This window comes from Antedon mediterranea, chromosome 9 (genome assembly GCF_964355755.1).
Source record: "Antedon mediterranea chromosome 9, ecAntMedi1.1, whole genome shotgun sequence".
In the NCBI taxonomy this organism is placed as follows: domain Eukaryota; kingdom Metazoa; phylum Echinodermata; class Crinoidea; order Comatulida; family Antedonidae; genus Antedon; species Antedon mediterranea.
Window position 1 is genome coordinate 16,255,390 of NC_092678.1, and position 23,337 is coordinate 16,278,726.

At 35.7% G+C, this 23,337-nt stretch overlaps 1 protein-coding gene and 1 long non-coding RNA gene across 2 annotated transcripts; one reads left to right on the forward strand and one right to left on the reverse strand.

The window, feature by feature from the left end:
• The first annotated feature begins 175 nt into the window (after positions 1–175).
• Positions 176–7,585, forward strand: LOC140058935 (uncharacterized). Its single transcript, XR_011847078.1, has 4 exons — positions 176–246; positions 5,414–5,469; positions 7,083–7,170; positions 7,380–7,585. It is a non-coding gene; the product is annotated as an uncharacterized lncRNA (long non-coding RNA).
• A 1,620-nt stretch (positions 7,586–9,205) lies between these two features.
• Positions 9,206–18,219, reverse strand: LOC140059032 (3-oxoacyl-[acyl-carrier-protein] reductase FabG-like). Its single transcript, XM_072104847.1, has 9 exons — positions 18,056–18,219; positions 16,536–16,675; positions 16,176–16,268; positions 15,087–15,225; positions 14,502–14,542; positions 14,070–14,139; positions 13,067–13,103; positions 12,403–12,466; positions 9,206–10,092 (listed from the first exon to the last, which is right to left on the reverse strand). The coding sequence occupies exons 1-9, from the start codon at positions 18,096–18,098 to the stop codon at positions 9,943–9,945; spliced, it is 777 nt and encodes a 258-aa protein (XP_071960948.1). The 5' UTR covers positions 18,099–18,219; the 3' UTR covers positions 9,206–9,942.
• Between the last annotated feature and the right edge of the window lie 5,118 nt (positions 18,220–23,337).

Here is a 23,337-nt window from a genome sequence, read left to right on the forward strand (position 1 = left end):
AGTAGCTATTCTTACATTTGACATGCCAAAAGCTATTTTCTATCAGCACCGAACTGTAAAAATAACTAAAATGACTTGTTTAGTTAAATTTACTTTTTTTATCTATGAATTGGAAATCAAGATGAAATATACAGAATAAGATAGAGGGCGATGTTTTTTGTTTTCAGCACGTTTACACGCTCGAGATTTTTTAGTTCTTTTCGTTTTTTTACGATCGCCGAGTACACATCATGTCATCAAGAGAAGGTAAAACACACATAAATTAGTGTTAGTTGTTATTAAATTCTCTTTATTATGAAAATTAATGTAATGAATTCAAGTGTACGGTTTATTTATTATCGACTAGACCTAGCCTATAGGCCTAGCTAGGCATATTTACTAGTAACTAGGCTAGGCTAGTAGTACTCTATACATGCAGTAGAGGCATCGGCCCCCGCGAACCTGTGGCGAATCCGGCCATGTAGGATAGGCTAGGCCTAGCCTAGTAGATTACAGTAGTAATAGAGAAGTCTTGGTCGACTACATTAGTATTATTCAGTTTAGTCTAAGTAACTAAACTTAATTATAGAATATTAAAAATTGTGATCCGATAATTGTTCCAATATATTACTCAATCATTTTATTTTTTATTAGGCCTAGCCTAGGCCTTATTTATAGGGTGTCAGATGAAATCGGTCGCGATAAAATCAACTTCCGGTATTTTGTATGGCGCGCCGCTAGAGCTATACTTTTGATTATATCGGTCGCGTTTGAAATCGGTCGCGCTATTTTGTATGGATCGGGCTGGATGCGATGCATTTTTCGTTTATATAGATTTAATTGATATTTTTTAGGAACTAGATTATTTATGTGGATATTTTTTACTTGGTTAATAAATATTTATTATCAATCATTAGGCCTAAATTAATTTTTTTTTTTTGTATTTCACAGGTCTCGGAGAAGGACTTTCTTTTCAAAATGGCCATTTCTAAACACGTTTAAATATTATATTAGGCATATAATAATTTACCTCTATTTATATGTACTGTAATTAATATATTATATAGAGAATATACGTCTGTCGTGTCTTTTATTATGCAAACAATTAGGCCTACGTATGGTTTTAGGATATTAATGAAATACAGTATATAGATAATAGGCCTACCGTATATTTCGGTGTATAAGTCGCACTTTTGACACGCAAATTTGACCTCTAAATTAAGGGTGCGTCTTATACACCGAACATAAATGCCTCACCACACAGATTGTACATATTGGCCTATCGTCACCTCGTTTGCTAGGCCTGAGTAGGCTAGGCCTAGCTACAGTATACTAACGTAACGGCAACCTGCTTCTGCCTAGTTTTCAAGGCATTTTAGCATGATGTTAATATTATACTAAATATGATGAAAAGATTTGTTCATTATGGAGCGGTTTTAGGCACTCCGATAAATTTCATTTGTAAACGTTTACGTACGATCGATTGGAATAGTATTTATTTATAGTTATACGCACGATCGCCGACCGCCGTACCCCTAGCGCAAGCCCTTCTTGTGGGCGGCCACATGGTGAACAGTATTCGACTAGTATATTCTCCAGGTGATTATAGGATGGACCTAGCGTACACACTTCTCGGATACATAGAATACGATTGTCCGTGAAAACGTGCGCCCTCTCGAAATGATCGAGCGAGGCTAGCCTACACACGTACATCGTGTTACACACACGGTCATGCACTCGATGTTGTTGCAGGTGCAAACTAATGAACAACAAGTTAGAAAGAACTTGTTGAGGCTGGGCACGGCCGAGCCTAGCTAGGTAAGAAAAAACCTATTTAAAGGACGCCATTGTAGATATAACAAAATATATTATTACAATAATATTGATTACAATTTAAAAAAAACATTGTTTTGATGAAATATAAGGTGCGTCTTATACATCGACGATATAAAAAATACCGATATTTTACTCTCAGTTAGGGGTGCGTCTTATACACAGGTGCGACTTATACACCGAAATATACGGTATGCCGTTATAAATCAATCTACCGGCCTACAGAGGACTATAATGTACAATGATAGATGTGCGAATAATTGATTGATTGAAATTTATATTTATACTGGGTAACCTCTTCAGTCAAAAACTGGTCTCCCAGAAGGCCCAGTTGGTGATCAGTGGCTGTGATGTAGGCCTACTAATACACCGGGGTAACCCCCTACTCGTCTCGAAAGATGTACTAGGTTCTTTAAAGTGCACACGAGCTAGATGTGTACACTGGACCTACGGTTTATAGTCCTTATCCGAGAAGACTCGTTCTACCACCAGCAGAACCATGGAGTGAGTGAGCCTCGAACCCCTGCCGATATTATGGCTACGTAATTACGGTTCCACTGTCTTCTTAACCGCTCGGCCACTCACTCACATAATAATGTATGGATATTATGTGGACACGATTCTCAATTGAGAATCGTGTCCACATTATCCATACATTATTATGTGAGTGAGTGGCCGCAAAGAGGTAATCTGCACTCATATTTAACATTTAGATTTACGAACGACGTATGAATGCGAGACACTGAGTTGCACTTACTTAATTATTTACATTAAATGATTATTATAAATGAAGAAATAAAAGATATTCAAATTAAAATCTATAGTATCGCCGACGATATATACGTAAATTCGTATTTTTCATACTGTCAAATTATAGAAAAAGTGCTTTATTCGGAATTATTATGGATAAGCAAGCCTGTGAGCTACAGCGATTTAATTGCTTTTGTTTTCCTTGCCTCCTTATATTTCCACGTGTCTTGATTTGGTTACCTATGTTTTAAATGTATTTCGATTTTAAAGGCTAAATACAGAATGAATGAATGAACATGATCTCATAATCGCGTCGAGCATCTATAGCTCATTGGATCGTTTCACAAAAACACGTGCAGGAGGCCTATAGACGTTTCAAACATGGTTATTAGTAATAGACGTCATCTTTACTTCGCCATGGACAACGATCGTACGTGTTTTGTCCATGATTTGACACACTAAACAAGTGCGTGTTTTTTAAAAAGGGGAAATCCCGTCAGCAAAATAACGTATTGTTAGAGGAAACAGCTGCACGATCATAGAAGGCGCATCTCCAATATGGCTTATTCGGGGGTTTATTTCAGTAACTCGTCTTTTAACCATCCGCATATAATGATCATTTTACTAAAAACTATTTTAAACATTAGAGATAAAAGTATACACGTGATTTGCCTCAACAATAATCATTATACACTTAATATTATCCAACATAACGGATAGAAATAAAATAGAAATAAAAATAAGGTGATCGAATTGTATGTTGTTAACGACATGGATATGATATAATCTGCCACAGTATGCATAAGTAAAATGGATACGCTGGCCTTATGGGCTATATTGTAAAAATTATTGTTTTTAAATAAATTGTTCTCTTACGTAATTGTTTGCATAATAAAAGACACGACAGACGTATATTCTCTACATAATATATTAATTACAGTACATATAAATAGAGGTAAATTATGATATCTAATATAACATTATGCCTAATATAATATTTAAACGTGTTTAGAAATGGCCATTTTGAAAAGACACAGTCCTTCTCCGAGACCTGTGAAATACAAAAAAAAATAAATTAATTTAATGATTGATAATAAATATTTATTAACCAAGTAAAAAATATCCACATAAATAATCTAGTTACTACAAAATATCAATTAAATCTACATAAACGAAAAATGTATATCCCGCTCTAGCATGCATCCCGCTCGATCCATACAAAATAGCGCGACCGATTTCAAACGCGACCGATTTCAAACGTGACCGATATAATCAAAAGTATAGCTCTAGCGGCGCGCCATACCAAATACCGGAAGTTGATTTTATCGCGACCGATTTCAAACGCGACCGATTTCAGACGCGACCGATTTCATCGTAAACCATTTATAGTAGCCTATTATAGGCCTAGTCCTTTTCTATGCCTAATTTAAACAATTTTTTTGTGCATAAATCATCAACAACCCATTATTATTCTTCTTTCTATCCATAATTTGTGATCATTTTTCCACTAAATAAATATATTCATCAATTTGTCAACCACAGTTTATAGTTAAGTGATGCAATAAATAAAGGGGGCTTTGTAACTACAGTACTCTCTCTAGTCACTAGTGGAATAGTCTCCTGTCTGATGTGGTTAATTGAAACATTCCATGGAAATTTATTATTTTGTTCTTTCTCCAACAATAACTTTTTCCAACAATCACTTTTTCCAACAATCACTTTCTCCAACAATCACTTTCTCCAACAATCACTTTCTACAACAATCACTTTCTCCAACAATCACTTTCTCCAACAATCACTTTCTCCAACAATCACTTTCTCCAACAATCACTTTTCCCAACAATCACTTTTCCCAACAATCACTTTTTCCAACAATCACTTTCTCCAACAATCACTTTCTCCAACAATCACTTTCTCCAACAATCACTTTCTCCAACAATCATTTTCTCCAACAATCATTTTCTCCAACAATCACTTTTCCCAACAATCACTTTTTCCAATATGCCTGTCTTTATACATTATTAATCATGTGAAAAGAATACACGATATTTTTAATATCCTTTCTTCCACCTTTTGCATCATGTTTTAGTATTTACCGTGGATATGACATGATTAAATACACAAATACTAATTACTAAAGAAATTAAGCTCCAAAAAGTTTAGATTTTTACAATTTCATATGTTTAGTTCCATGATTTTAGTAAAATGATTGTTATGTTAGATATACTTCACTTGAAATTTTGGACCTGACAGTAAACACCACTGATTGTTAAAATGAGCACAATATAATCATGTGAAGAGAATACACGATATTTTTAACGTCCTTCCACTCCACCTTTTGCATTATGTTGAAAAAACGACAGGAACAACGATCTTCTTTACTATCTAATCTTACTTATTGAGTTTCTGCGGTGCTGACATCACGACGGTAGGTGGTGCTGCGTGGTTGCTAGCCAATCAAAAAATGCGTTCAATCTGCCTGAATGACTCATCAGGTCACCAATGGTTTGGAATAGGCTTATGGAAGTAGTCATTTTAAAACGTAATAATTTTTAATAAAAACAAACTAAATTTTCAAAAGATTACTAAATACAGTATTTTTTTAATGATCTATTTATTCTTCAACTACAGTTTAAGTTTAAAAAAATCAAGCTAAGATACATAATTTGATAGAAATACAGATCTATACAGTTTATCAACATAGTAGCGTTGAATGCATGTTTTGGTTGGCTAGCAACCATGCAGCGCCACCTACCATCGTGACGTCAGTAGTCAACATTTCAACTGTCCTAAAACAAACTGTAGAAATGTTCTTTTTAAATTGTAAATATATTTGTTATTTGTTTTACAGGAGGCAAGAAAAAGCCATTAAAGGCACCAAAAAAACAGCAACTGCAATTAGATGACGTATGTAACAATTTTATTCACTAAATCACACTGAAAGGAGATTTTAAAGAATATATGTATTGTCCCCCTGAAAAATAATTTTTCAAATTTTGTTTGTTGAATATGCCATTTTAATGTTACATAATAGTTATCCAATTTGACCAAAAATTGTACGTAAACAACATTTATTTACCTGAAAAAACTGTAATTTAAAGCAAAAAATGGTCAATTGACTGCCAGCCAATGAATTTTTGGTCGAATTTAACTATTTATTATGTTATTTTATAAGTGTTTTGGGGTTTTTTTTCTATGGAAGTGATTAACCTTATTAAAACTAGAAAATAACCTAATCAAAGTGTGATTTAATTACTGTAATCTTAATTTTTCATGTTTTTGGGGGACAATACATCTTTAACTACTAATTATTTCACTTAATTCAATCATACCTCTCAACTCTCCTGATAATGACGAGAGTCTCCCGATATTTCCAGTCATCTTCTAGTCTCCTGATAAAAATGCAATTTCTCCCCCAATATTTTGGATAAACCAAAAAGTTTCCCAATATGTAAATTTATAATTTCTACTAATCTAGATATTGATAAGAGAATAAAAACATACTAATTAGTCCGTAAGATGTTTATATTCATGTGTTATAACTCAGTGATATGAGTTGGCACTCCTGACATACATACCCATGTTTACAATTATAGATGCCAATATCTTTTAGGGTTTCATATGGTTTGATGAATTATTTTAGCACCCTCTACAGTTTCATAAAACCTCCCTGAAATCTTTTTTTTTCAAGTTGGGAGGTTCGATTCAGATTAGATTTATTAAGTCATTCATACCTAGTATAATGATAATTGTTTTCTTGGCAGAAAAACACAAGCAAAACAATACACACATAATATTTACATTCGTGATCAACTTGGAACTAACAACAACAACTGATTCAATTAATGTAATCAACACCAAGGCGCTTTCCTTCACAAGTTTTTGTAATTGGTTGCCCCACTTTCTGCATGCTTGCCTGATTTTTGTTTGACCAAATGGCTTGGTTTTTTAAAAAAATGCCTTGTTTGGGGAAAGGAGAATTTTTTTTTGTACAATTGTAATATGCTCCTCTTGTAACACTACCAAAGAGTACAAGATACTGGAAAGCTGTTAGAGATAAGAGTTATATCAAGATAAATTCAAATAACCATTTTACTGTATTTGAACTCCTGCTTATTACAATATCCTGTTCACAGCACCAATACAACCTAATGATATTATATATAGAGTTCTGCGGTGTGACGTCACAACGATAGATAGCGCTGCATTGTTGCTAGCCAACCAAAAAATGCGTTCAACGCTCCTATGTTGATAAACTGTATAGATCTGAAATACATAGATTTATTAAAAACAAGTATTTAGCGATCTTTTAAAATTTTAGTTTGTTTTTATTGAAAATTATTCAGTTTTAAAATGACTACTTTAATAAACCTATTCCAAACCATTAGTGACCTTGGAGTTACTCAGGCAGATTGAATGCATTTTTGGTTGGCTAGCAACCACGCAGCGCCACTCCTCTCTAACAAGATTTCATTTTACAATATGCACAAATTTGCATTCAATATATTTTTTGTTTACAGGATGATATCGCACATAAAAATAAGTTAAAGGAAGAGAAGAGAGCTCTTGCAGAAGCAAAGGCAAAAGCTAGTAAAAAGGGACCAATGGGTATGTATGTGATACTGTAAGATTTAAAAACAAAAATGGCCCAAAAAAGTAGGAGTTTTTTAAAATTTCAATACAATGAATTAAACTTTTCTGTGAGATGTGAGGCCACTGAAACACAATAGGAATTATTTTATAGAAAATTACTATTTTATCAGGCTTCACCATAACTTCAAGTTAAATTTACAGTCATTTTACATTTTTATTTTTAGGAGGAACTGGAATGAAGAAATCTGGGAAAAAATGAAAATTAACTTGCTTGCTTCTAACAACACAATATGGTAACCATTCTGGTGTGTAATATGGGTTAACCAAAGCAATTTTGGTATTAATAAACGTTCCACAAAAGTCTTCTGAACTCAAAATCTTCCCTGTTTCTACATAGAAAATGATGTCAAAAATCAATGGTATTTTACAATAAATACTTTAAATATTTAAGTTTAATTTGTCTCTTTTGTTTTGTTGTATACCTGTGTACTGCATCTTCAAACAAAAATCTTTTTTATGGTTATAGTAACGGCATACTTGGCAGCCTAGTAATATTACAACATAATATTTGCGGCAACCAAATACCAGCATTTGTGTGAATGATCGGTTATATTTCTCTGTGAGAGTATGACATTTTGGGATTGTTATAAAAAAAGAGACATTATTAGGTAACATCAGCAAGATTTAATAAGCCGAAGGCGTACTCCAGACTGAAAAGTGATTCCAACAGGAGGCGGAACCAACAAGATGGCGGCCGTAAATGTGTTCAAAAACATTATTTAATATAAAAAATAATCTAATATAATAAATTAAGACCACATCAATTACAACACATATTCTTGTCGAAGCACAGTAAAGAATGCGTTTATGTTTAATACGCTTAACACGTTGCGTTGTGTATCGTAGAGTATATCTGATTCTGATTGTCCGATTGCAGCTGTCATCTTGTTGGTTGGCCCTCTCCATGGAGAATTACTTTTTGAACTGCGATAACGTTGTTTGACATCCAGCCTTTGGCTATACAAATCATTGGGTAACATTGATGCGCGCAACAGCTAAACCCCATAGCATAAGCAGCCCAATGCAACTACCCTATGTTGGAGGGCCCCTTACAAGTCCTAATCAATTAGCCTTTTTTCTGCTTTTCTGAAACAATCAACTGTAAATTGATAGACCACCAGCCAAGGCCCTATCATACAAGGAACGGAACCATACAATACAAAAAGTGAGAATCCTCATGAGTACAGATAACATTCGAGGCCAATTTACACAGACGAGTGGCAACGGTAAGTGGAAAACCGCGTAGCTTGTCCCTTTTTGTAGAATCTGTATCTATCCTGAGCGGAAACTGCTCGTCCTCTCCCCACTTTCTGTAAATGGCCATAGGAATAACATTCTAATATATTTATTGCCATTACCCCTCGTCTTAGTCTGGGTTCTAGACATAGTTTTGGCTTAATATTAGTTAAAAAGATATATATTTTGGCACATGTGGCGTTTCATACGTATACTACTTGAGCTTGAAACGAAACATTGACTGATGGATTAACAGACTTGTAAATTGACCTTTATACAGAATTGGAGACAGCATAATAATGCACAAAGGAATGGTATGTGTACCGTAAATCTTCTAATAGTAACCCACACTCTAATAGTAACCCACCTTCTAATAGTAACCCACACTCTAATAGTAACCCATGAGTCACAAAAACTTATGATGCAGCCGTATTTTTAAAATAAGGTGATGCATGTTGATCTCGGGTGTGTGAGGGAGGATTGAATGTTTTTTAGTTTATGGAGTTCAACCAAATTTGTTTATTCGTACTGTTTTATTATTTTGCTATGAGTTGCTGACCGGAAAAGTTGGGGGTGGGTTACTATTTTCCTGTGCCTAATTTAAGATTAGTAATAGTAACCCACTACTCTAATCGTAACCCACCCTAAAAAACAATCAAAGAATATTAACCCCGGGTTTCAATTAGAAGATTTACGGTATTTGCGAAAGAATAAAAAACAACTACTGTACTGAAATTCAACAGATCACTTTGATCAAACTATATATACTTTATTTATTACCATTAGTACTGTACTTAAATAGTTTAAAATATACAACTACTGTATAACTGAACATACTTGTCTTGACTCCTAAAATTTAGCACATTAGGTTGATCTTGAAATTTAGTTTATTTAATAAAATTGGTCTTTAAACATAATTTAAATGTCTGCCACGTTTTCTTGATCAAATTTCCACTGTCTAAAGCTTGGTTCCCACTAGAATGTAACGCAAGGACGTAAACGCAACGCAAGCGTTTTAACCAATGACAAGCGAAGTTATAGACAGTTAGCAATCACAAGCGAATAAGCCATCGCTTGGCAATCACAAGCGAATAAGCCATCGCTTGTGATTGGTCAATTCACTTGCATTGCGTTACGTCCTTGTGTTGCGTCGCTAGTGGGAACCACGCTTTATTGTGATTTGTTAATACAGTACTAAATAATTTGCAGCATTGTTCAATCGGAAGCTTTTGATTTACGATGACCTACGACCTAACTAGGTCATGTCAATATATTGATCACATGCAGGGAAGTTGGGACATACTTCCCCACTCCTCACATAGGTTGTCAGGTGACAATCAACAACACACCAACTGACCTAACTAGCATGTTTCTATGTCGTTGAACGTTGCAAATCAAAAGCTTCCAATTACTATATTAGTTTCAAAGTTGACAGACACAAGGGCACAATCACATCTGCTTTAAACAAGGATGCGTGTCGGGTATCTACGATCAACGAGGACACATCAGATATCTTCCACCATCTATAGGCATAAAGCTTCCTGTTACAAACGATGCATCATCCGACGCTAAGAACACAATGGATTTTGCAACATCATCGCTTTCACCAATTCGTCCAAGCGGGTGGATCTTGGTGGCCAACTAAAAACAGAATTTAAAAAGTAACTCTAGAATGCTAATTTCTATTTTTCATTATAAAATCAACCACCTTAAAATCCCACTCCTACCAAAAAATGAAGAAGCAGAACTAGAGTATAGTGGAAAAATCACTTTTCTAGATCTTATAGTAGTAGAAATTTGTAACTAAAGCCCTTTTTTTTACTTATGTACTGACAATGAGCTGATGCTATATAAAATAGTTTCACATAATTGCATTCACATAACACCGCCAAACACAACCAGTTTTAAACGACTTTACACTCAGTATGAACGGTTCTGACAAAAAATACATAACTTTGTGTTGATACACTTGATTTTACAAAGTCATATTATGACAGCATATATGACAGTCATACTGCACAACATCACACTTGATTTAATAGATAAGGTGGGGAACGCAAAATTTGTTAGTAAATTTGAACTTTTAAAAGGCTACTGGCAAGTGACACTAACAGCACGCGCCCAGGAAATGTCTGCGTTCTGTACCCCGTTCGGGCTTTATCAATACAGGGTGATGCCGTTTGGCCTTTAAAATGCGCCCGTGACATTCAAGCGAATGGTAAATCGACTTGTAGCTAACGTAGAAGGCTGCGAGGCGTATGTTGATGACATGATAGTATACAGTCAAACTTGGAAGCAACACATGCAACAGCTCAGTAAAATGTTTAAAGCCTTGTCACAAGCAAACCTAACTGTAAAGAGTGATTAAGAGTGAATTCTGTCACGCTACGGTTACTTATCTCGGACATGTTGTGGGGCAGGGCCGGTTAGACACATCAGGGCTAAGGTTGGGAGTATTTATCGGTACCCAGCACCCACAAACAAAAATCGTTGATGAGGTTTTTAGGGATGGTGGGGTATTATCGGAAGTTTTGTCCCAATTTTTCTAACGTAGCAGGTCCTCTTACAGAATTGCTTAAGAAGAATGTAAAATTTAAGTGGTCGGATATATGTGAAAGTACCTTTAGAAAAAATAAGTCTATGCTAATGTGTGAACCAATCCTTATAGCCCCGGATTTTAAGAAACAATTCCGTTTGTATGTAGACACCTGTGATGTGGGGATTGGTAGCGTTCTCATGCAGAAGAACGTTGATGGGATAGAATGTCCCGTATGTTATTTTTCTAGAAAATTAAGCAAACATCAAATGAATTATTCGACTATTGAGAAAGAATGTCTTGCACTATTGGAGTCGTTAACGCACTTTGATGTATATCTAAGCACTACCGTAGACCCAATACTTGCCTTTATTTATAAAATGCGAAATAAAAATCAGCGGTTGCTGAGGTGGAGACTAACTTTACAATACAATGTTAATACAATGTTGAGATTAGGCATGTTAAAGGAAAGGAAAATGTGATTGCCGACGCTCTGTCTCGTGGGGTGTGAACACTATAGATGTAATGCAAATGAATATAGATGTGTAAAACTAAGAATTATAAAATTTAAAACCGGAAAAAAAATGTATATACTTGTGGAAAAAAAAAAGAAATAGTAAATAATAATAAAAGTGATATGTAACGAAAAGAAAAGTAGTAAATGCAATAAAAATTCAAATGTTGAAAAAATAAATAAATAAATAAAATGAAAATATATGATGTAATGTGAAATTGAAATTGTGTAATAAATTAGAGATGTTTTTGTAAATACCAGTGGTTCCTGTCGAAAAACTAACTTCAAGAGGGAGAGTGTTACGTGTGACGAGAGTCAGGTGTCGCATGCAAATGAATCAAGTCGCCGGTTGTCGGAGACGCTTGCAGTGAACTGTGTCCGAGACTGGAAGCGAGGCAGGACGATAAGAATGGAAAAGTTGTGATTGAATGTACGGATGGCTAGGCAAACCAACCACTCGGTATCATACGTATTGTTGTAACTCTATAGTTGTGTTGTTATGTATTTATGCATCCTGAAAGGAAATTAAATGGAACTCTGAGTGTTGGCTATTGTTCCAAACCTTGTTGTTTTTAGGTATTTCGGCCTAGGCCAAAAGTGGTCGTAACACTGAACATCACGCTTGACCGCACAGCATCAAACTTCACACTCGCACACAGCAAAACTGGGAAGCATAATTGATCATGTCACAGGTCATGTTGCTGCATAACCCTTTCAGATAGGAAACCATAATCAGAACTTGTGTGAGAGGTTATGTGAGAAAATGGCTTTTAGAATGATTTCAGTTGACAATTAAAACATTGTTCCTAGTGTGCTAATTACAAATACTACTACTACTTCTATTAATACTACTACTATATATAAATTAAAAGTTGATTCAGCCTATGTGTTTAAAACATACCTCTCTAACTTTGGTTATATCCTTACCAATCTTTTCATGGAGTGGGGTGTCAATAGATCCAGGACTGCAATGAAATACATTGTATTCAAAAGTAACTTTCATATTTATCAGGTGCATATGTGGGGACGAGGAGAGTAAGTCCGATTTGTTGCTGACCTTCCATTTTCAAGCTTTTTTAGCGGACTGCTGTGTGTGGATATAGTTACAGGAACAGGATTCCCCTTCCATCGCGGAGGTTTACACTAGGCAAATTTAAGTACTTATTAATATTTACGTAGCAAGTAAGTACTTGACAACTGGTTAAAAAAAAAAGTTAACATTTATTTTTTAAATATTAATATTTACTTTATTTATTAATAATAATATACTTTCCCTTGATTGCGATCTAATTATATAAAAAAATGCTATATGGGCTTATTGCAATAATTGTTTTCACCTTTAACAAAATCAGTTAATTCTTATAATTTTAGCAGCCTGCTATAACTACCAGCATGCATCGCACACAGATTGATATTTTTGTTTTACTTCTATGCACCCACTTTCGATCATCATGAAGAGAAAACAAATGTCCAGGTTTAATGTTTTTACAGTAATTATTATGCCTAATTTTTGCAAAATGTCAACAATTGCAAGTGTTTTTAACTTTGGAGGAAATAGAACTTACTTGACAGAATTAACCCTCACTCCTTTTGGCGCCAATTCTGAAATTATAATATGAATAAAGAAACTTAAAGATAACACTTGATACTTGGTGTCGAGATTAAAGATATCACACAAATGTGTAATGATGAAATGATATCTAAACTAAATAGTATTTTAGTTGATGAATCTCATATTCTCAATAATAGTTACCAGATCTGGAAGATTAACAAACAATTCCAGTTAAAAACTGACTTACATTTTCATTTTTACCTAGCGCTATTAGACTACACAACAATGAGTTCCAAGGATAAGTCATTAGGTCTTTTGTATTTTATATTGCTTGATCAGTTGTTAAGTTCCATGTTGATCATGAATGTAAATATTATGTGTGTATTGTTTTGTTTGTGTTTTTCTGCCAAGAAAACAATAATCACTGTACTATATGTAAGAATGACTTAATAAATCGAATCTGATAACACTTAAGTGCAGTGCTGTACATGCTAGGTTTGTAGGAACTTGCGTTTCGCCTACGTCCTTGCCTTCCATATCTAGTGGGAACCACTAGTGGGAACCAAGATTTAGTAAATCAATTTTTTAGGTTTGGACCTCAAAGTACATACAAATAATTACAAATTGTAGGCCTACTCTCCACAACCGAAAGGTGTGTGTCACTGATTCGAAAGTGAGTACCCATAAAATACTGAACCTCTACAGGGTCAATATAAGCACATTGAGCACCATCTGTTATACAGTGCACAAGGCAATATAAGCACATTGAGCACCATCTGTTATACAGTGCACAAGGACAATATAAGCACATTGAGCACCATCTGTTATACAGTGCACAAGGACAATATAAGCACATTGAGCACCATCTGTTATACAGTGCACAAGGACAATATAAGCACATTGAGCACCATCTGTTATACAGTGCACAAGGACAATATAAGCACATTGAGCACTGTCAGTGGTACTGTACAGTATGTGCGCAATATAAAAATCATCATCAAATCATTTATACGTACCAAGTGCTGTAACTCGTGTGAACTGATCTAGGGCGCTCTTTGACATGTTGTAAACTATCATATTAGGAACCTGCATGTAAACATAGTAATTCAATGTAAGAGAATAATATGGTGCAATGGCAGTAAACCACACTGTATATGAGGAGGCATGGGTTCAGGAACTGCCTGTATCACCTTGTTTATGCCCTTAGGCAGAATATGTTTATAGTCTTTCATATAGGATGATAAATCATATGTATGTGTACAGTACATAAAAACTGTACACATAATATGCATAATGAAGAATTTGTACACTGTTTAGCAGAGATAAAAACCTGGAACAGCCACTATGTAGGTTACTGTACCTTCCTACAGTTTTAACGGGAATGTAAAGGCTTAGCAATTTTTTTTTTCTTCATTACAATTATGACATCATTTGAAAATAATACTTACAGCTCTTGTTCCACAAACACTGGAAACATTTATAATTGAACCTAAAACAGAATAAAATTTTACTACTGAATAAATTATTATCTGCTGTACAGATTATCTGATAACAGATGGACATTGACAGTGTGGCAATTGTAATGATAAATAATAGTGTATTCATTTATGTAGCACAAATTCCATACATAATGTTCAAATGATGCTTTTAAATAACCCTGGTTACCCAAACATTTGGAAACATACTTCCATAGTATTGCCGAAGGATATAAGCAATGCCATGAGCATTAAACTCAAACTCCCGATCTTGCAAGAAATCCAACTTCCAACACACTGCGTTACAGGCTCACAATCTATACAACACCTGACACGATATTCCCAGATAATCTTCATCCAAGAACAGTAGTTCCAGGGGAGGATTTGACTGTACCAATAAATCTATACAGCATCTGACGCGATATTCCCAGATGATCTTCATCCGTGAACAGTAGACCCAGGTGTTTAACTGTACCATTAAATCTATCTGTTATCTGTTTAAGTTAAAGAATATTTTTTAAAACCTGCTGATAATCAATTACATTTATGGACACTAACCTTTAGATTTGATTAATGAAGGCACAAGAAGATTGGTAATTTGCACAACAGATCTAACATTGAGATTAAAGACTTGATCAAAAGTTTCCATTGTTGACGTTTCAAGTGTATTTTTGGCTGCTATTCCAGCATTGTTAACCTGAAATTACAAAAATACACCATTTTGTAAGGTTTCCTTGTAATTAATTTGCATAATTAATAGTGTAATGAATCTATAAAAAACAATCTGAACTTGTACTAATACTACACCATCCACTGAACTACTAGTCTACACCATCCTCTGGACTACTACACACCATCTCACAGACTACTACACCCCACCTCACAGATTAACTACACACCATATCACAGACTACCACACACAATCCCATGGACTGCAACACCATCCCATGGACTGCAACACCATCCCATGGACTACTACACACCATCTCACAGACTACTACACCCCACCTCACAGATTAACTACACACCATATCACAGACTACCACACACAATCCCATGGACTGCAACACCATCCCATAGACTACTACACCATCCCATGGACTACTGCACCATCTCATGGACAACTACACCATCCCATGGACTACTACACCATCTCATGGATTACAACACCATCCCATGGACTACTACATCATCTCATGTACTACACACCATTCCATGGACTACTACACCATCCCATGGACTACTACACCATATAATGGACTACTACACCATATCATGGACTACTACATAATCCCATGGACTACTACATAATCCCATGGACTACTACACCATCCCATGGACTACTACACCATCCCATGGACTACTACACAATCCCAAGGACTACTACACCATCCCATGGACTACTACACAATCTCATGGACTACTACACCATCCTGGACTACTACACCAAATGGACTATTACACCATATCATGGACTACTACACCATCCCATGAACTACTACACCATATCATGGACTACTAAATAATCCCATGGACTACTACACAATCCCATGGACTACTACACAATCCCATGGACTACTACACAATCCTATGGACTACTACACCATCCCATGGACTACTACACCATCTGATTGTACGATATCCTACCAATATATCAAGTCGTCCAAAGTGATCCAAAGTTGACTTAACAAAACGTTCTACATCATCTTCTTTACACATGTCTCCTTGCAGAATTAAAACCTGAAAAACATATGGATAATTAAACAGTTTAAATAACTTTTTTAACCTTTCTAAAATACATTTACATAAATGGATTTGATGCCAAGAACTCATCTTCTTAAAGGTTGCCCATTGTCTTGTTTCAATCCCATAGGCCTACTCTACTCTTTATTTATTCTCTTTTCTTTCAAGTACCTATGTTACCAATAATAGCTCTCTGTAAAGTGTAAGTCAAATAAGTTGTGTATTTTGGTTTAGTAGGCCTAAAACCTTAGTTAGCAATCTCACCTGATCTGGAGAAAGTCCAGCTTCTTGACATACTCTTGCTGTTGCCTCCAAGTTTGACTGGTTCCGACCAATCAAAGACACGGAACATCCTCTTAATGCAAATTCCTTTGCCGTTGCTGCTCCAATACCAGAACTTGCACCTAAAATATGACAAAATTGTGTGCTATCCATAGAGGTAACATTTATAGCTCTCCAAGTGCTATCCACGATCAAGTTAGTCAAAATATATACAAGGTGGGAGTTTGAAACTACTAGTACTATACCCTGCTTACTACTAGCCTCTAGGCCTAGATAGTAGTACGGTAGCGGGACGATTCGGCCCCGAGACGATTCGGGCCGGGACGATTCGGCCCCGAGACGATTCGGCACACTTACATTTATCGGCTTTGATATGAATTTATAAGCATAAATAAACTTTTTTCCCCAAACTTTATTTTCAGAGAGACTATATGGGGTAGTACTACTAGGGATAAAGACGCAATAAAGCAAACATTTTGAAAACATTGTCGAAAATGATCATTTTTTAGTCACGCGAACGATGAAAACAAGTTACACCCTCTGTTGGCCGCTTGGCGTAAGCACGAAATAAACAAGGTTTTTGACGTAATAAATTGAATATAAAATTACGTTTTTTTAGTAATTTATTATAATTATATTGATTTTGTCAATATCAATAAAATAAGGATTGTTAAACACCTTTAAAAACTTGATAAATACCAACGAAAATGAATATGAATTTGGTCTAAAGTGAGACGTTTCGGCCCACCAAAAGTGGGCCGAATAGTCCCAGGCCGAGTCGTCTCAGCAGGGCCGAATCGTCCCTGAATCAGTAGTACTACCTAGCTAGCCTAGGCCTAGTCTAGAACTAGGCCTCCCATAGACCTAGACGGGCTTTTAGGCCTACCTAGGCCTAGATCTAGGCCGCCTGGCAAATAGAACTTCAGCCTCTACTACTAGCTAGTAGCTAGTGAGTTTAGAGAGACCTGCTGGTGGCCACGGCACAGTACAATAGGCCTGGCCTAGGGCCAGGCTAGCCTAGTACTCTAGTCTAGTTAGCTGGAGTGGAGGGCCGTTTACTACTAACCTAACAAAAAAGCTAGGCCTGGCCCTAGCCTAGTGTTACTAGGCCTAGGCCTAGTAGGCCTAGCTAGGCTAGGCCTAGATTAATATGGGCGAAGTCCCACTAGGCATACTACTACTAGGCCTAGGCTAAGCCTAGCTAGCATATAGGCCTACTAGGCCTAACTAAAAGGCCTAGCTAGGCTAGCCTACTAGCTAAATAAAAAAAGGCCTAGTTAGGCTAGGCCTAGATAGAGGCTAGCTAGCTAGTAGGCAGCTAATATAAGCTAAATAGGGCTAGCCTAGATAGATATAGGCTAGGCCTAGCTAGGCTAGGTAGGCCTAGCCTAGCCTAGGCTAGATTCATACCCTACAGTAACTCCCAGTTTTAATGTTGGGTTAAGGGGTGGGTACGAAACTGCATTAGCGCCAATATTGGAATGGATTTTAATGTTACTAACCTGTAATAAGTGCAGCTTTACCAGAAAACGAGCGCATTTTCATGTAGAGAGCTAGGCCTAGCTAGGTCAGACTAGATGAGCAACATCAGCTGCTGTGCATCATCAAAAAAGACTATCTTTGATATCATGCACACATTGTAGTATAGTAGTATGGATTCCAGGTGGTACGTCTAAAATTTAAAAAAAGAGGGCGCCAGTACTTGTAACCGGATGCTAGTCAAGCCGCCCCATCGCAAAGTCGCCCCATACAAAGTCGCCCCTTACACAGTCGCCCCATCGCAAAGTCGCCCCAAAACAAAGTCGCCCCAACGCAAAGTCGCCCCATCGCAAAGTCGCCCCATCACAAAGTCGCCCTTTCGCAAAGTCGCCCAAAACGTTAAAAAATAGTTTACAAGTGCGTAAAATGTCGCAATGATACACAAAATAACACGGAACGTGTAGGCATAAAAGGGGAAGCCCCGCCATGTAGTCTCAGGTCACACGATCGGCACGCACCCCCATCATCAGAGTGGAAACCCCGACTAATCACTCAGCGGTCGCACTAACGTGCTATAGCTTACCAGCAGAGGGAAACCCCGTAATTACTCCGCCGTTGTCGCACTACAACGCACCACATTCTGAAGATGGGGAAACCCCGCCGGAGTTTTACGATGATATCAGTCGCGTTCGAAATCGGTCGCGTTTAATTTTGGTCGCGATAAAATGATGTTATACGATCTAGATTATTTTTACTTTGGTCGATGAATATTTATTGTTATTATTAGGCCTATATTAATAATTGATTTTTGTTTTTATTTTACAGGTCAGTATATGATGGGAAAGATGTGTGCCTTAAAAAAATGACAATTTGTAAACATAGTTTAAGATTATAGTATTATCCAGCATAATGTCATTTGACAGTACATAATTATTTAAATGTGAAATATTTTATAGGAAACGTAGACTGCGTCTGTGTCTTTTATTTTATATGCAACAAATTACGTAAAACAATTTATTTATAAACATTCAGTTTACTATTATTATACATAGTATTACAATGGACATTGATTGTAAGCCTGGAATATCCCATCATTATATCAATTATAAAATTGCATCATATCACCACTATATGTCGTAAATGACGTGCGTGTGTGTATTCGTCGTACGTATTATTCCATGCCTCTTCACTGTCTTGTTTAATTTAAAATTAAATATACACCCGATTTGAGGATATTTATTAGGCATGTTAATTAGAATGTTCTAAAACCAAAAGGGTTGAAAAGAATTTCTCAGTAAAATGATCATTGTACTGTTGAATAAAAGGCGACTCGCTATCTGAAACATTCTCTGAAACCAATCGGAGCTGCGCCTTCTGGTATCTGTTTCCTCACAGCTGCTACGTCTTTCTGCTGACCGTCGGAGATTCCCCTTTTTAAAAAAACACGCACACGATACTGTACGATGGTTTTTCCATGGTCAAAATGTAGCGTTTTAAATTTTACTAAAATACCTGCATGTAAAACAATCATATCGGCGATGAAATCCTTTTTTTTCCCTTCATTTTGAAAAGTCATTATAAAAGTAAGACACATAACTTGTCAATAAATGCAAAATGATCAATAAGTAGCCTATAACACTCATTGTCTTACAACACTGTTTTACAACTCATTGTCTTACAAATCTATACGAAGGCCTACACATTTATACATTTATTATATTATCCTAAAAAATGAGCTGGTATCCAGGCGTAGGTTGAAGAAAGATTCGTAATTGTGGCTCTGGTAACTAATTTAACATTTTCGAAACTATAAATCAGGGATAATCTTTTTAGAACTTTCAAACAAGGGACTATTTTTTTAATGATTTTTAAAAAGCACATCACTCCATTAAAACCTGTAAAATAAAAATTGTATGTATATAATAGGATAAACATTGTAATGTAGGCCTATACGACATTTAGCGCGACCAAAGTAACAAACGCAATCGATATCAAACGCAACCGATATGAAACAGCGTACTACTAAGGCGGCGCTTCATAATCATACCGAAATAAAACCGTGGGCGACTTTGCGATGGGGCGACTTTCCGATGGGGCGACTTGGCGTTGGGGCGACTTTGCGCTGGGGCGACTTTGTAATTGGGCGACTTTGCGATGGGGCGACTGTGCCCGGGCGACTTTGTTTTGGGGCGACTTTGCGATGGGGCGACTTTGTATTGGGCGACTTTGTATGGGGCGACTTTGCGATGGGGCGACATGACTGGATCCCCTTGTAACCCTAGCTATATACAGAGCCGTGACATTGTTTGGCTCTGACCCTAAAAAGAGGCACAAAAGCAGGATGTCGTCTATAAAAGAAAAACAATACAAATGTGTAATTTCAATTCCATATTTTTATTTCCAATCAGTGTCTTGCCTAAAATTTTCTTTTATAAAAGATAATATAACAGTTAAAACAATCCTGGGACGACAGCGCACAAAATGCTCTATCTTCCATGGGATTATTGGAAGTTGACTTTAACATTCCACAAAATCACTTATATGCAATTTTTTCTTTCTATTTTAACGATATTTATTGCCAGCACAATTACCGTAACCACTGTTATGATAATCTTGCCATAAACATGATAGGCCTACTTTTTCCCTGGCTTGACAGGTTTCATGGTGAAACGTTGCCTAACTAAATTTCCAATTCTTTCAATTCTCAAGAGTGTGTCATATGTTCTGTCCTGTGAAACCCCTAAAGCCAATTTCGGTTTTCTTTTCAACTTTTGGTTAGCGTCTCCAGTATTCAGGGGACACTTTCTTTTGAACAACCGAGGGGAAATAGTTTAACAACTAACTCCTCATTCAGGTAAAACTTTTATGTAAAATGTGTTGGGTCCTGAAGGATTCACCTTAATGGGGTACTAACAGTAGCATTGGTCTCGTCTTCGTATATACCTACCTGAACAAGTAGATAATGAGTTAAAGTACTTCATCTATTTTAGCCAAAAATCTAGTAGGACTACACATATTCACCTTAAACAAAATCATCCTTCTTTTATTTATCAGCCCCTTCATAGTATATTCACCCAAGTTAATCAGCACCTATAAATATTATATGGTGTTAAAGGCAATAATTGCTATGGTAATTATGGCAATAATGTCAATATATAAAATAATAAAATCGCATTAAGAAGTGTTCTGCGGGTAGGAAATGTAGATTCAAATATATATTTATTATCAAGGAGCATTTTGCTCTGACTCAGAATGGACGGTGTGAATATTTCGTTGAAAAATGTACTTCTCTATTTTTAACGACTACTTAATTCAACGAATACAAGACATCTCACCTAGGCCCTACTGTTTTATATTCAATGTTTATCCATGGTAAATCATTGGCGAATGCGCTGGGCTGGGCATTTAATAATGCATTGCTCCAATCTTAGACGCGTCTAGGCCTCTACTAGAACAGTTTTACAGACGGCGCTTACAACATTGATAGGGCTATATCCAAACGCTACGCTCTCCAGTAGACTTGTCTCCAAAAAAAATAAATCTTTTCTCCCAGTTAATACTTCATTCATTGGATGTGAATTATACATAACAGAACGAATTTGGTATTGTTAACCATGGCCAAATGTTGCTTCTTTTTACTTAATTTTAATGAGTTTTAATAATAATAATATCATTACGTATTGGAAAAAATAAAAATCTGTTTCGCATGGCAACGAAATATTGAAGGCCCGTCCAAAATATGACTGCGGTAAATTTGAGCGAAGCGCGGGTACGTGTTGCTTGGTGCTTGGCTGCCTAGGCCTAGCTTAACATCAAAGCGAGTGAGGACTTTAAAAACTGCTATTTATCAAAATTGACCTGACATTTTAGTAAATTACTTTAGTAAATTACTTTCAATAAAAGTGTAATTATTTTATAATCATGAATCATTCCTGATTGAAATGCAAAATGTGCAAAATAGCTCAAAAACTATACTCGTTTTGTAGTTACGAATATGACTGGTGATATTCGCCAACACGAATACGCTTTACGAATATGAAATAGGAATCAGCTCAAAAATTTCACAAAATTTAATGTGTGACGTATCCGTTTTCGTTATCGTATTTTTAAGGTTGCGAAACCTCCCTATACTCTTCAAATTTTAGTTTATTCTCAAGTTAATTAGTTCTTCTCTATTTAGAAAAAAAGAGATATGTTTTTAAAATTTGAGCAATGTCATTTATTACAAAAAAAGATCATTGAGTATTAGTTACGTTTAATACGGATATTGGAGCTTGACATTGAAAGGCACGAGAACACCTAGAAAGAATTTGTAAAATTTGTAAACAGAACAGGGTGAAAGACGAATTTAATTTAATGTTGATTGTACATTTTATAATGGAAAAGACACAAATGTATTCATACAGCAACTTATAAAATTTGGCCACCGCCAGACCTACCATATTGTTGTTAATTTCTAACACAAACTTTGCATATAATTAGGAAACCACTTTGCATTTTGAAGCTAGGCCCTACGGTACTGTGTGGAGTGATTTTGTCTCAAGGAGTAATTGGTCGAAAGTTTGCCCTAATATGAAGTAATGTTCTACTTTAGGCCTATTCTAAGTATATTATTGAGAACATGACTAGACGTCATTTGGGTGGGACTTGCCGCATGACCTCCAGTCGTTTGTACTCTAGACCACCAAGATTCTTTTTTTTTTTTCTCAAAGTACATCATTACGTCACAGTAGGACAACCATCTCACCAAAGAAATAATAAATCATGGTGATATCGTAAGTTATAGTCAATTATGTTTTGTAGGGCCAACGGCGGCCCATGTACTTGACATGAATAGTAATATTTTTTGTATAGTTAAAATATAATAATTGTATGTATATAATATTGTCATGCATTAAGGATTATTTTATATTGTATAGCGTGTATGTATGCATGCAGGTTATAATATGTATATGTATATGTAAAGAGTAGACTGGTGAATGTATTTCTTCAGTACAATTTTAATTACTATGTAAGTATTATATTTCTACAAACATACTAATTGTTTTGAAGAAATCAAAAAAGTGTTTTTTAACCATTATTTTATTTATTTGAAGATTAGCTTAAGATAGCTTTATATAATTTTCTTCATTTTGTTTTTGTCTTAAACGTGGTATAAATATAATGATAATTGCACTTAAAAAAACAGTTACAAATATTATCACAAATGCAACCAGCCAGGCAAACTGGGATCTACGAAAGGAAACGGTTGTGACGCGTTGAGAATTGGAAAACAGTTCGATTGTATAGTTTGAAACGCATTGAC

What these genes read in the sequence shown, in the direction of transcription:
- LOC140059032 (XM_072104847.1), bottom strand. Translation starts at nt 18,098, where the DNA reads ATGAAAATGCGCTCGTTTTCTGGTAAAGCTGCACTTATTACAG. An exon ending in TTCATTAATCAAATCTAAAG is followed by an intron (nt 14,543 to 15,086) that starts GTTAGTGTCCAT and finishes ATTCTGTTTTAG; the next exon opens with GTTCAATTATAAATGTTTCC. An exon ending in CACACGAGTTACAGCACTTG is followed by an intron (nt 13,104 to 14,069) that starts GTACGTATAAAT and finishes TTATAATTTCAG; the next exon opens with AATTGGCGCCAAAAGGAGTG.